This window comes from Seriola dumerili, unplaced genomic scaffold (assembly GCF_002260705.1).
Source record: "Seriola dumerili isolate Sdu_G_001 unplaced genomic scaffold, Sdu_1.0 BDQW01000097.1, whole genome shotgun sequence".
NCBI lineage: Eukaryota > Metazoa > Chordata > Actinopteri > Carangiformes > Carangidae > Seriola > Seriola dumerili.
This window is the reverse complement of record NW_019174352.1, coordinates 298,234-313,484: the sequence shown is the minus strand read 5'-3', so window position 1 is coordinate 313,484 and position 15,251 is coordinate 298,234. Positions and strand designations below refer to the sequence as shown.

The 15,251-nt window shown below is 43.2% G+C and overlaps 1 protein-coding gene across 1 annotated transcript; it reads left to right on the top strand.

Moving 5' to 3' along the window:
• The first annotated feature begins 542 nt into the window (after positions 1 to 542).
• On the top strand, positions 543 to 14,665 carry LOC111222529 (serine/threonine-protein kinase SRK2H-like). The gene is made up of 5 exons (XM_022746292.1): positions 543 to 778; positions 1,828 to 2,213; positions 2,542 to 2,936; positions 9,925 to 10,066; positions 11,757 to 14,665. The coding sequence occupies exons 2-5, from the start codon at positions 1,978 to 1,980 to the stop codon at positions 12,826 to 12,828; spliced, it is 1,845 nt and encodes a 614-aa protein (XP_022602013.1). The 5' UTR covers positions 543 to 778; positions 1,828 to 1,977; the 3' UTR covers positions 12,829 to 14,665.
• The last annotated feature ends 586 nt before the right edge of the window (positions 14,666 to 15,251 follow it).

The window sequence follows — 15,251 nt, the reverse complement described above, 5'->3', positions numbered from 1 at the left end:
AGGACATTCCACTTTCTAAGAACAAACTAAGAGTATAAAAGGGAACAACTTTTCTTGTTTGTTTGTTTGTTTAGGTTGTCATTTCCCTTCCCCTGAATCTTTTGTATAAATTCCGGCCAATATAAATAAAGTCATTACAATAGAAGCATGTTAGGAATTCAAGTTGTTATATATGTTATGGTCAAGCTCATTGTGCCTTCCTGCTATTTAGAGGAAAAAGAAACACATTAGATAGTTATGTAATTTCTTGGACTTCCGCGGCATTCATTCAGTCATTTTCCTCTCTCCGCTGCGTACGAGAGGCTCGCGGCCGCTGGCTGGCTGCTGTCTGCTGGCTGCTGTCTGCTGGCTGCTGCTGCTGCTGCTGCTGCGCCGCGGGAGCGAGTTGGAATGTATTGACGTCAGAAGGAAGCTGCTCTGGACACGCGCGTCCACGAGATGTTCCGTTCCTCCGCTGTCTTGCCTCCTGTGTGTGCGTGTGTGTGTGTGTGTGTAAGTGCGCGCGCGCGCGCGCTTGTGTGTGTGTGTCTCCCTCTGCGGAGCGGGCGCGCGGTCACACAGCTCGAGACTCTGGAATGAATCGAGGCAGGCAGGCAGTCATGAGAAAAGTATGTGCTCTCACGGACCGCGAGTATGGAGTATTATGAAAGAAAACGAGGAGGAGGAGGCGGCGCTGTCATTTTCCACGTTTGAATTCAGCAGTGACATTAAGTGTGAGGCTGTGGAGTGACAGTGAAAGAAACGCGCAGCAGCTACGGGGGTTATTTGCACAACAATGGTAAGTTAGCGCCGAGGTTACTGTATCTCTGGCAGTGTGTTGTTCCGTTTGGCGCTGTCAGTGTCAGTGAGGTTGTTGCAAGCGTTTGTTTGGAGGTGTTGAGCAGCGAGCCGGGAGGGTGACTGACTACATGCGTATGTGCCAACTCGGGACTGCAGTTGAGGCCAAGTGTAGAACAGCTGGCCGTAACACAAGTGTAGCAGCCCGTGGGCAAGATTACGCAGTGTTTAGGATCTGATAAAACTGTAACGCCAAGGATATCAGCGCATTTAACACGGCCGGGCCTGCTGCTGTCCACTTGGCCCAGTGAAGCTGCGAGAGGGGATTTAAACATGTTGGAAAAGGCTGCTGTTGTCTGTACAGGTAACAATAATGCTGCTACATAGTGATGAATAAGTGATGATGGTGATGATGATGAAGTGTTGACAGTGTTGGTGATGGTAATAAGGGTGAATATGATGAGGGAAAACAACAATGAAGCTGACTGACACTCAGTGATAATTGCATTGATGATGACCGTGGTAATGAAGATGATGATGGCAGCTGAACTAGTTACCCTGGGGAAGATCTGATGATGACATCATCAGGTCTAATGACACCTTCTGACCCTCTTAGCGAAACTAATGACACACAAACACACACACACACACACACACACACACACTCTCACACACATACATTATGGTTTCCTGTTACAGTATTGATTTAGCGTGCCAATCTTTGTGCTGGATGGGTGTTATTTGAGATAGAGACAAACAGCCCTTCAACATCACAGACAATAGAAGAACATTTTACCCTCTGCTGCTCTCACTGCACTATAATCCTATACATTGTAATCTAGTCTTCACTACTTAATTTAAACTTGTTCTGTCGTCTCTGTCTTTGATAAGAGATGTGAAACATCAATCTATTACTGGTGCTGTGCCTGAAGGGATGAGGCATTAGCAGCAGCTGACCTCATCTAAAGCCCTTTTCCCTTTGGGCCAAAGGCCAAAATTATCAACACAGTCATTTCGTCTCATTGTGTTGTCTTTTCTTTGTCCTGCCAGGCGACTCCCTACACCTTGACGCCGTGAGACAACTATTCCCCATCTCCTCTTTCCTTTTGTACCTTTTGTATTCGCCTCCAGCCCCTGAAGTCGTCCAGTTCAATCCCTCCTCTACCCTCCTTCCTTCCCAATCCCCTCTTTGTTTCAAACATGGACTCCGCTGGAGAGATAATCTCAACCCAGGATGGACATCTCGACCCCAGGTGCAGCCCCGGTCGCTCTGATCTCAGCGGACTCTACCATCTGGGACGGACGTTGGGCAGGGGCCACTTTGCAGTGGTTAAACTGGCTCGTCACGTCAACACTGGCCAACTGGTGGCTGTCAAGATGATTGACAAGACAAAACTTGATGTTATGGCAACAAGCCACCTCTTACAGGAAGTGAGGTACATAATAAAATTATTAAGGACAGAGGTTAAGAAGAAAAGATTAAAAGGGTTGAAAAAAAATTGAAAAACAAAATGGGAGCACTTTATAGTCAGCTTTTTTAAGGTCAGATTTAATGGGATTTCAAACAGACAGGGATTTTAGACTGTGTGTGGTCCGTTTCAATCTTATCTGCCAAAAATGGAACAAAAAAATAAACTCCTGTCTAAATTTTAAGGTGCCCTGAAGGAGAAGCATCACTCAGAGTATCTTCATCTTCAAATCTTACATTCTTACTTCCTTGAATTACTCACTGATTATCTCACCGTCATAACGAATCATTTTCAGGTGCATGAGGCTGGTCCAGCACCCCAACGTGGTTCGCCTCTACGAGGTCATCGACACACCCACCACCCTCTACCTGGTCATGGAGCTGGCTGAGGGGGGCGACCTCTACGACTACATCCTCCGCCATGAGGGAGGTGTCGCCGAGGGCACCGCCAAGCGCCATTTCGCCCAGATAGTGCGCGCTGTGGCATACTGCCACCAGCTCCACGTGGTGCACCGGGACCTGAAGCCAGAGAACGTGGTATTCTTTCCCCAGCAGGGGGCGGTGAAGCTGACGGACTTTGGGTTCAGCAACTTATTCCAACCGGGGACAATGTTGGCCACCAGCTGTGGGTCGCTGGCGTACTCCGCTCCAGAGATTCTGCTGGGAGAAGAGTATGATGCTCCAGCTGTCGGTGAGAAATGTTGATTTTTTTGGGGGGGTTTTGTTTTTTTGTTTAGATTGAACTATTGGAATAGATCAGTGATTCCTAAACTGGGGGGTCATGGCGCCGCCACATGGGGACGCAAGATGTTTCAGAGAATAGGAAAACAGAAAATACATACAAATTATGATTATTTTAAAGTTTCATCCAAACGTCGCTTATCTTCTTCTGAATTACTGGACAATTCTACCAACATTATGATGAACGATTTCATACAATGCAAGAAAAAAAAAATCACTCTTTGATTAATCTGGTCACAGCCCATTGACCGACTGGTGGCGAGGGATCACAAGCATCTTTCCGCCTGAAGGGTCAGGGGCCACAAAGGTCGTAAAACCATTGGCCCAGATAAGCAAGTATGCGCAGGCTTCTAGTTGTGAACATTAAATTTGCTGTAACACACTCGCATACATTCAAATCATTGTCATTCTGTTCTGATATCAGCGCTTGAAATGAAGTATGGATCAAAATCTTTGTAAATCCACTTTTTCTCAGCTGATTTAATTCAATTATTTTACTCCCTCATCCTTGTTCTGGAGCTTTCTTTCATATGCCATGATCCTCATCAGAGCCCACATCAGAGTTTTCCCACCTGTCATGGCGTTAGGTGTTGGTAGGTGCTGATTGAGGTCCATTGTCGGTTTTTAGAGTTCATGCTTGATCACAGAAATAGCAGTTGACAGAACAGCCTCACAGGGTCCATTTAGTAGCTGTTCTGGAGCTTTTGATCATCAGCAGAGGAAGTAAGATAAGGTGAGATTGTTTTGTCAGCTGCTGTTTCCAATGCCAAGAAACAAAAAAACTCATGTGATTGTGTTTGGCCTCGGCTACAACAAACTGTTAACATGACAAATGGTCCATATGCCGAGTTCAGCTGGAAGGATTTATTGTTTGTAATTGTGCCTGTTTGCATGAGCCCGCGCGTGTGTGTGTGTGTGTGTGTGTGTGTGCATGTGCAGATTCATCACTTTACCTCTATGTGTGGAGTGTTTGTGTGGCCATATTTGTCCCTTTGACCCTGTGTATGTATTCCTGTGTATTGTATTGTATCTCAGTTTGTGTTTGTGTGTGTGTGTGTGTGTGGTCCTGCTCTGTATTTCCTTGCTTTTATCTATTTGTGCCTCTGTGTGTGTGTGTGTGTGTGTGTGTGTGTGTGTGTGTGGATGTGTGGATGTATGTGTATGTCTGTATAGGATTAGTGTGCGTATCTGGGTCAGTCTCAGCAAGCCAGCCAGTCATGAGCCAAGTGGGCACGTTCTGCAGTGGAACCAAACACTGCAGCTCACCACTGGACTCTTACACTGCATAGCAAGCATTTGTATGTCTGTGTGTGCGAAGACAAAGGCAGATAGCAGAAAAGAGAGAGTATCATGCTTCGCTGTTTAGAGAGGTCGGTCTGTACGGTTGGGAATTATCTGACATTAGAGGTGAGGCGGGCAGGTAGATTGTGGGATTTGACATTATAGAAACCGAGGGAAAACTGAGGGATTAGGTTTTATATCTCCTGGGGGGGGGTTGCACAGCATGTCCGCTTCAGGGAGGTCGGTGGTCTTATCTGCTAAGCTGGACTAGGCTGGATTCTGGCAGGGTTTGGCCGCTATTTATTCTGGTGACTACAAATGCATCTCCACTGAATACAAATGCATCCCAGCTGCACAGCGAGCGGATGTTCTTGTGGAAGGACATCTACAGCATTTGTTTTTGTTTGGAGGAAATACTACCTGTGGAAAGAATGAGTTGGAAAATGGGGCAAGAAAGTGAAAGGCTTTGAATTTTCTCTCTTTCACATTAACTTACCATGTCTGTGTATAATGGGCTCAGTGGGATGGTTTTTTCTTCGCCAACCAAGGGTACAGCACGAGTAGAACAAGGAGGGGCCGTGAGGAAACATTGCTCACATGCATCCATAACTTCGACATGACTTATGAGTTGCATTAGTTCCCTTTTTTCATTTTTTTTTCATGTTACTTCCTGTTTCTAAAAGCGTCCACATGAAGGGTGTCCATTTAAATCCATTTGTGTGCGTTTGTATTACCTCCTCAAAGACTTCTTTCTGCTTCACTTCAACTCGAGTGCACTTCTCTGTTCTATTCTACACTAACATGACTCAACCTGTGGATATCATGATTATGTAATCGCTTTGATAGAAATGTACACTTCCATCACCCACACACACACACACACACGCCCTCAGATATATTTATATGTATATATGTTTGTGTGTGTTTATTTGTGTGTTAATCCTGAGCTGCACAGAGGAAGAGATGTCCCCTAGTTATCTCAGATTAGTAAGGTGACTCATAAACCCGTCTCTACACACACACACACACACACACACACACAGACACACACACAGACTGCTCTCTGTGTCCCGTTGATATTTCCGTCTCATTTAAACAGACTTAATTCACTGTGGTTCCTTCACTTCTGAGAGTCTTTACCGTGTGCTGTGTTTGAGGACATGGTGTGTGTGTTTGTGTATGTGTGTGTGTGTGTGTGTATGTTTGATGATAGTCATATGATGTGGAGGAGAGACAGGAAGGTCCACAGGGTCTTTCGCCTTTGACAAAGATAAACACTTCCTACAATTACATAACATCTGCCCTTTACTGTGTGCATGCATGTGTGTACAGTTTTTCAAGTGTGAGTGTTAATATTAGGCTTCGCCTCACAGACGAGGAAATTACTTTAAGGAAATTACTTTGCGGTACATGGTAGCCTGCTAATGGGTGGTAGATTGGTGAGTTATGAGGGAGAAGTTGGTCTTGGCCACAACTTACATAAATAGTCAGATAAGAAGCACAAAAGGCTGAAATTGACGGAGCATGTTTTGTGCAGGAGGAACTCATGCATTTGACAGATAGTGTGAGTCTCTCTGGGCGTCAGCTACACACTTAAATTTACACTTTGAGGTGTAAATGGAATTGTGTGTTGTTGTGACACAGACAGATTCACCCACAGGCTCTTAACTTTGAATTTCTGGGGCCTGTTTGGTTGTTTGGCCATCTAATAATTTGCCTTGATAACTCAGCCATGCAGATAATGTTATATCACAGTATTTCTTTTTTTTCAATGCAGCAAAAATTTAATTTGATGGGATAAAAATCTGCTTTCTAAAACTGTAAAGCAATAAATGGTGTTTTGGTGTCGGTCACGTTCTTTGAAGATCATTTACAAGCTTTGTGATTGAAAATGAGTCCAGCTCAGTGATGAAGTCTGAGGTCAAGTTGGGTTAGAGCTTTCTGATGTGCTCTCCAGTGTGATGTATTGAACCACAGCAAAAAGTCTCGTTTAGAATAATGGCTTTCCATGCCTCCTCTTTGGCTCGCCACCACATCCTATACACCGCTCATTTCTCTGCTCCGGGGTGGATGGTTGCTTGTTTGCCAGCACATTGTAAGTCCCCGACAAACATCCCATTTTAGATCAAGGAGTAGCTGCACAGCCATATAGACAAAACCCCTTTGTCAGTGTTTTCATACCAACCTGAAGGCTGGGGACTGTTTATATAAATAAAGCCTTTTTCCAAAGCTTGAGAAGCCCAGATCTAGCGTGCCACCACTAGGCGTGTTGGAAATTATAACAGTGTTTGTAAGTGACTAACTTGTAACAGAGAACAAATCATCTCTCTTAGCAACAAAATCCAAAAACAGACGCATCGCTTTGGGAGAGAAATTGCACAACACTGATTATAAACAAGCCCTTTGTACACAGCATGTCTTAATGTGTAAAGGTTTTCTCGAGATGAAGAAGAGGATGAAAGAGGATATGAAATTGAGGATATGAAATTGATCCTGACTTGAGACTTAAAGTTGTAGTACTCTAAGATCAGTTTACTTGTCATGGTTAGTATTACCAAGGTTGGGAAAACAAACAAAAACACATAATCCTGAGATCATCAAGATTGTTTCTTGGATTTAAGGGGAACGTACTAACTGAGGGTGTAGCGTTTGAAAGACGTAGGCAGTGAGTGTCTAACAAAAGACTTTCCCAAGTTGCATCATGGAAAATGTAAGATCCAGTGCTTTTGGAGCTAAATTCACACTGGGGATTAAACTTCAGGATATCTTGTACTCGGCTGAACTGATCTGACCTTATGTCTGTAGGATCGTCAATCTGTTTTTAGAATCAAGTCCCCCAACTTAATGAAAGTGCAATACTAAATTCCTGAAGTAAAAGAAAATTGCCCTCCTATAATTTTACGATTGCTATTTTAAAAAGGTGTCCAAATATTTTAAAGACATGTCTTAGATGATCCATTACTGTTTCACTGATTCCCAACAAATAATGCCTTGTGAAGCAGATTGGAGAGTGATTTCCACTTGACCTTAAGTCACTGGACGGTGACCACACAAAGTCATCAAATAGTCACAGTGATGCCTATATTGGGTAAAAATGTCCCTCTGCATGCACAACACAGCTTTATCAGGATCATTATGTCAGAGGTAGAGTTAGTCAGTGACAGATGACCTTAATTCACCACTCAAGTGTCCATGCAATGGATGCTGGGATATTCAAAAGTGGACAAAAAAAAGAGCCGCATGTTTTGTGTGAACTTAGAGGACCCTTTGGAACAGGGCCACATTGTTGACCCTTTATGACGTATTAGTCTTAAAGTGCGTACTTCAAAGGAGGCGGCCCCTAAACAGGGCCACAGCCGTGCCAGAGAAACGGATCATTCAATTTGCTCTTCTTAGCTTTACTGTGGCTCAACCGTTTTATAGGTAAACTTCTTTCAACTATTTATACAGTATGTATATATGTGTGTGTGTGTGTGTGTGATGTTTGTACCGTCAGCAGAACACTAATGCGTGGTGAGAATGTGTGATATTCCCCAGCGAGCAGAGAAAAGCACACTCCCAGCAGTCAGTGGCTTCTCCTCCCTGTTGCATAACACGTCTCTGGACTGAAGCGAGCGTGCATGTGAGCGTGCACATGAGTGTACATTGTATGGCGAGGACTGAGGGCTGTTGTTTGGACCACCATGAGTATAATGTGGGACAATGGCTGAATGTGTGTCACACATGCGGCTGGTACATGTGAGAATCTCTGGATAGATGTGGATCTGAATGAACTTCAGTGTTTGGATATTGATGTATTGTTGCAGATATCTGATCTGCTTAGGATGTTATAATGTAAAAGTTAACAACAAAACTTTTTCAAGTTTTTGCTGATACGACTGTATATTACTGCTCATTGATCTCACTATAGTGTGTTGCAGATATGAGAAAAAGCAGATAATCCAGATCTCTGCAATGCAATGATTATCTTATGATTATTATGATTATTTCTTGAAAACTTGTACATCTTGCACTATCACGTGTTATTTTAAATAGTCTGAACTAATTGGCGAGTTAATGCACAACAATGGTGCTGTATTCTTATCTAATGCTGTGTGCGTAAATTCTCAGAAAAGTATGTTGATGGCACCATTTTTGTAAAAACAAGCAGAATAATCAGATGGTTTTTGTGGCACAAATAAGATTTCCACTTAAGTCAGCAGTCTAGTGTAATAAATGTCAACAGTCACGCTGTCCTGATAAAAAGCTGTTCAGTGAAGTTGTGCTCAGGCTGAGGGGTGCCTTGAGATGAATGCTGACATCAGCATGTATGATGTTTACCATGTTCATCATCTTAGTTTAGCATGTTAGCATGCTAATATTTGCTAGTGAGCACTTCACACGAAGTACATCTGAGGCTGATGAGAATGTCATTAGTGGTACAGGCATTTAGTATTAGACAAAGTGAGAAGTCCGTCATAATCAGTAGGATTTATCATCTGGAGATCGTGAATATCTACAAAAAATTCTGCCAATTCATGTAGTAGATGTTGAGATATTTCACTGGGTTAAGTTGAGACTTTGTTGAAACTTTGACATGCTGCAAAATAATTGCCCTTTAACTGACTCGTGAAACAAGAGTGATACTGGCAGAGGCAGCGTTTTATTGGACATGTGATCTGTTGTATTTCTGGTGTTGTTGCATCGGGATTAACACACAATGAGAACAGAGTGTGCAGTGTTCTTATTTCCAGTGTTTGGGAGAAACACAAGGAGAGACAGAAAAAGGAAAGCAAGATCATTCTCAGAATAGCACAACACCACAACAAGCCCTCTGTTTGTTATGGCCTTCAGCCCTCAGCTCTCTTTCCTCTGCATGTGAATGTGTGTGTGTTTGTGTGTGTGTGTGTGTGTGTGTGTGTGTGTGTGTGTGTGTTTCCTTGAAGCAGCCATACTGTTCTCGCCTGTTCAGGCTGTTCTGAGTTCACATGGACCTCCTCTCACTGCGTCTGCATGAGTGCAAGAGAAAGGAGGGGGGAGGGAAGGAGGGAGGGGGGGGGTAGGGGAAGGAAAGGGAGGAGACAGGAAAAGAACACACTGTCAGCGCACCGGGACGCCTACGTATGTGTGTGTGCGTGAAAATGTGCACGAAGCCCACCCGTCTACAGCTCATACTAGTCAAACCGGACATCCAGACATTACTCAAGCATTTTCCTCATATTTTTTTCACCCGACTGAGGAAGAACCCAATGTAACCTCATTCAGCACTCACCTTGGAGACCACCGTCACCCTGACCTCTGACCTCTCTGTCGAGGATGTGGAGGAGGCGGGAGAAAATAGAATTTCGCTGCCGAGAACCATGAATAATGGGGTTATTTTGACTCTGATCCTTTTATGTAGATTTGTGGGGCAGAATCAGATTCACCTCATCTCTGGGCCGCCTCAGAAAATAACTGCTGGATTTTTTTCAAGCCAAATACAAAAGGGACAAATATTTCAAAATATCCCTTCATGAACCATGAAGCTCACAGTATTCTAAATATGATCAGAGAGCAGAGGGAGTGTTTGCTATTTTAAGGCCTGAGATGATTTGCTATTTAAGGCTAATTTTGGTGCTTTTCTGTGTGTGTGTGTGTGTGTGTGTGTGTGTGTGTGTGTGTGTGTGTGTGTGTTCCAGATATCTGGTCTCTCGGGGTGATCCTGTACATGTTGGTGTGTGGAGTCCCTCCCTTTCAGGAAACCAACGACAGCGAGACCCTCGTCATGATTCTGGACTGTCGCTACTCCATCCCAGAGCACGTTTCAGACGACTGCAGAGAGTGAGTGTGGAGGATCAGTCACACATATACTGCACATGAAACGAGACTTATACCAAGATGAAGGCCCCCGTCTGACCACAGCTTAAAAAAAAAAAGAAAAAAAGATTTATCTGTAAAATACAAAGCAACTTTATGATATTTGCACGTTATTCTCTCCCTGAGATTTTCTGCTGCTGAATAGACGTGGTGTCCTAAAGAGCTACCGACTGTAAAATCATCGCATTAATCTACGTTTCAGTGGATAATTTTAGTGTCCTAATTGTCTCGGACATTTTTTCCGGCCTGCTGCAAATACAGTGATTACTCTCTTGGCATGAAACAGCGTGTGTATCTACAGTATCAAACACTGGCTATTGTTTTCATTAATACAAAAATATCTGTGGCCTGAAACTTTAAACTGCACACAAACACACTCTTGGAACAAAATACAAGTCAATGTGTCCTCTCACTTAACCTTCAGGACAGCAGGGTAAACATCAGTGGAGTTTTAACTACGAGAGTGAAGGATGTTACTCTCAGATAAAAACCTGAAAAAACACAGTCTTCCAGATGATTTCATTAGCTCACTCTTGACTCTACAGAGGAATAATCAAAATAGGAGGAGGATGCTTGGACCAACAATGAATGCTTCCCACCGCTGTCTGTGTACCATAGAGCTCCATTAAAAACATATCAGTGACCCACACTGTTGCACAATGTAGTTTATTTTAAGTCAATCCCACATTACAGTGATACAAGCACTCACTAGAGCAACAAATGTGTATTAATCCACAGCGGAAAGTAGTCCCCCAAGAATGCATTATTTAATCCTGTTTGAATAACATTTGCTAAAAGCTACAGTGCCCAGCTGTTTTAGGAAATTACAGAGCCATTTTAAAAATTAAATTATATGTTACATTATATATTTATGAGCTGTTTTTTTTTAAAAGAGCTACATCTTCGGGCAGGGATGGGTTTGGGGCTGAGTGTCAAAGACAGGGAAGGAAATTCAGAAAGTATCAAGAGACAGACTGACACACGGTTGTTTTGGTCTTTGCATTGAATTTGTGGACGATTAAAAAAATATAGAATTAAACCAGCATTATCCTTCAAACATGAGCATATATATATATGTATATATGTATATACATCCAGGATAGTGAAATCGGTGGTTTAAAAATACTGAAACCTGCCAGTTTGGTTAGTGTGGTACAAATTGCACCATAAAAACTGAGCAACAGTGCAGGTTGCATGCGTAAAACAACAACAACAGTATCTCTGCATGCTGTTCTCACTCTGGACGCTTACTGAATGAACGCCTTTATACACATGTTTCTTCTCCATGCAGATGAAGTTAGAAGGCGACAGGCATAAATATTAGCTGCGGCCGCAAACACATCCTGCAACATCTGACCCTGCGCTCGTCATATGACTCAGCCCTCGGTCACATGAGGGTGTGTTTGATGTCGGAAAATAAGGAGAATAGAAAGAAAAACCTTCTGAATATTATAAACTCTTACAGGTTTCAAGCTATTTCAGTATTATTCAGAGTTAAGATGTGTGGATATGGCCTAGATCAGCTCTAAATCAGGTCATTCTCTGCATCAGATCAGTTTGCTTTAATGGCTGATCACTAAAATGTGAAGCAAGTAACCAGCACCGTGTATCCTCTTCATTAAACAGTACATCCCTCTGTCCTCTCCTCTGTCAGTCTGATCTCCAGGATGCTTCAGAAGGATCCGTCTCGCCGTGCCTCGCTTGAGGAGATCGAGGCTCATGACTGGCTGCAGGGGTTGGACAACGCGCTGCTCAGCCCAGAGGCCCCACCATACTGGCTCTCAGGGGCCCTGTCTCCCAGCTCTCCCCGCTTAGGAGTGCCAGAGTGCGGGGACTTGCTTGCTGCGAGGCCCCCCTCTCAGCAGGCTTTCCCCGGGCCCTGGCAGCCCAGTCTCAGCTACACCCTCCGTCCACCTCCAGCTGAGGAGCCTCCGGTTACCAAGAACCTGCCTGCACTCCAGCAGATCTGTGAGGAGGAAGAGGAGGAGGAAGAGGAAGAGGAAGAGGAGGGCATTTTGGTACAAGAGGGAGAATGTTTGGCATCTGTGTTAGTGACAGAGCCAGAGAAAGAAGCTGAGGAGGCAGGTGATGAAGCACATGATCAAATCTGCAGAGAAGAGGAAGAAAGAGAAGACTCAGTGGAGGAAATAGAGGAGGATGAGGCGGCAGCGGACGACAATATGGAGACAGAGATGGAAATAGAGAAAAAAGACAGTGGGTGTGTGATTTCAGACCAACCAGTCAGTCATGGAGACAAGTCTGTGAGTCAGACTCCTGAAGTCCCGCCGTCCTCTCTGCCTGGTCTGGGGGTCCCGTGTTGTCAGGGGCAGCAAGACCTCACAGCTGCAGAGGAAGGAACGGACGAGGAGACAGAACCCAACAACAACACCAACAAACCCCCTCCCTCCATCCCTGCGTCCTCTGTCAGACTCGGCCTTAACTGTAAAGATGCTCCAAAGACAGAGAGAGGAGGCGAACAAGAAGAAAAAACAGAGGAAGATGCACGACAAGACCTCATAACAGACAGACCGCAACCCCACAATGCACTTGGGACCCGGGATGAGGCTGCTCCGAGGGTGGAGCAGGGGAAACGACACAGCCTAAAGTTGCGTGAGAGACTCTTTCAGTTCCCTCTGTGTGAAAAAGCTCTGGCCTTCAACATACCCACTCACAACAAGCCCAAGATCCTCCCGCTGGCTCAGTACAACTGCTGCCATGTGCTATAAGAGGAACCAGCCCGGGTGCTATCTGTGATGTGCCGCTCAACCACTTGGGACATACGAGCTTGTTTAGCATTCGGCAAGTGGCTGACTAGTGAGCACAGACGCTGTGAAGTGGCAGACCACTGAGCTCCCCGCTGAGCCTCTCCACTGCACAGAGGAAAGGCCCTCGGCATGCAAACACCAAGTGTACAGGATGGGACGTGTACAGCTTCATACCTACTAACACTCGGTTTATTGTGCTCATGTAATCAACATTGTGTTAAGCTGAAGGTGGTGTACAGCACAGTAGTCAGACTTAGTAGAACCTCATCCATTTTGCTGCTGCGTACAGGAGCAACCATAGAATTGCAATGAGAAGACTGCGTCCAATCTGTAGCTTAGAAACAATACTGAACCTACCTGCACAGGAAGGCAGGGGACAGCAAGAGATAGACATAACAACTGCAACAGTTTTTACTGAATAAGCTATAGTCTGTTTTGTTTGTTCAAAAGGTGCCTACAATGATAAAAATGGGTTTCATACTGTATGTGGCCACTGTGTCGTTTCGGTTCTGACTGTAAAAAGAAAAAAAAAAAAACAAGCTCTTAAGGTCAGAATATTCTAGCACATGCACTCAGTAGATCCATGATTTCATATTTTATATTGTATAAATTAGAATAAACGTCGAACCAGCTTCTGCTACAGAGTAGCACTCGTTTCCTCCTCCCTTTGCACAACCTGCTTCTCTCGTTAATATAAGCTTAAGATAAAGAAAGACTGAGACTGTTATGAAATGATATGATATGATATGATATGATATGATATGATATGATATGATATGATATGATATGATATGATATGTGCCGAAGACTGAGATGATGATTTTTTTCGTTCTCTTAATGCTAAAGTCTTATAACTATAATGGCTTGTCCTAACATACTGTATGATACTGTTTATAGGACCACTGATCGTTGATTGGGATGCAGGTCTTCCATAGTATTTGAAGATATTCTTTTTGATTATATTGAACATTTGAATAATATTTGATCATAACAGTTTTATTTTGAATGTGCAGATATGAAGTTCCTTATTTTTTCTTTTTTATAATATGACAAAGATATTAATTCTCTGAAGAGATATGTGACTTTGTGCATGTTATTACTGTTATTTATCACAATATACCTCCATGTGTCTTGGATCTAACAGGATCTTATTCTTGTGTAACTGTACCTTTAGGTAACCCATTGAATGATGAATTGCACACAGTACAACTATTGTAGCTGGTAGCTTACTACAAGCAGTATTCTGGGATTGATGGATGGATTTGTTGGTCATTTGGACCGAATAACAGTGACATGTTATTGTGTAGCCGAGGAGTCCCTCCACATGGTATTATTCTACCATATAATGCCTCAGTGTATTCCTATATTTTCACAAGCATACTACGTTTTCCTTCTTTGGAACCTCAGACATGAAGAGTAAAGATTTGTAGAGTAACAGAAGGCCAAAGCTGTACAATAAGCTACATCCTCCTCTTATAGTTCAGTAAACAGAGCTTATTCCTGTTAGTCACTGCAGCTTCATGGGTTCAACAAATTGGATTTTTAACTCGTGACCTGTGAGCGGACAGTCCTCGCCTATATACGGAGCGACTGTCACGTGAAATCTGATTAATTGCTCATATTTCATCAACCGTGGAAGCATCAAATCTGTGCAGAAGAGGGATAAAATCCCATTATTTGATCCTGTGTGATTGCAGCCTGTCTCTCCTCAGCGTGTCTGTGTCTACTGACCTGCATTATAACTAGGACCACGTCTCTATGGAGCCATGAACTTATTTTTCTGTATTTATTTATTAAAATGGATTAAATCAACAGATGGATGTGTGCAGTGTGTTTATTTTACAGAGACACTCTCCAAATGCTACCTTATACTTCTCCTCCACCTCTCCTCACCTTCACTATTAAAAATGACTCCATTACATTTATTTATCAGTTTCTTCTCAGGTAAAGATGTAAACATATGATTTATTTATTAATTACATAAAATACAGTTGTGGCTTTTGTCCCCTTATAATAAAAAATGTTTTTTACAATACAGAGCACTTATCCAAAGTGCTTTACAGTTTGCCATCCTCTCTCATACACACACACACACACACACACACACATTAATGTATTGACCTGTATCTGCCAATCCACTCCGCCTCCTGAGCCGCAGCGCCCCCTTAATAAAAAAGTTGTGTCTGGTTTGAGCCTCTTGTCATGCTTCAGATGTGTTTGAGTTGCTATCAGTTACAACAAAGAGGGATTTCCACTCTCAAATGCTTTTATGTAAATAACTGTTTGAGGTCCAAAAAGGTCAAGTGAATATTTCACAAGAAAATGAAAAATAGAAAAAAGTCCAAAATACAAATCTGTGTATAAAAATGATTTTTTTCCTCTTT

Excerpts from the sequence above, each read along its gene's own strand:
- LOC111222529 (XM_022746292.1), top strand. The coding sequence starts at position 1,978 with ATGGACTCCGCTGGAGAGATAATCTCAACCCAGGATGGACATCTCGAC. Across the intron at positions 2,937-9,924 it reads GTATGATGCTCCAGCTGTCG|ATATCTGGTCTCTCGGGGTG; the intron begins GTGAGAAATGTT and ends TGTGTGTTCCAG. Across the intron at positions 10,067-11,756 it reads GTTTCAGACGACTGCAGAGA|TCTGATCTCCAGGATGCTTC; the intron begins GTGAGTGTGGAG and ends CTCCTCTGTCAG.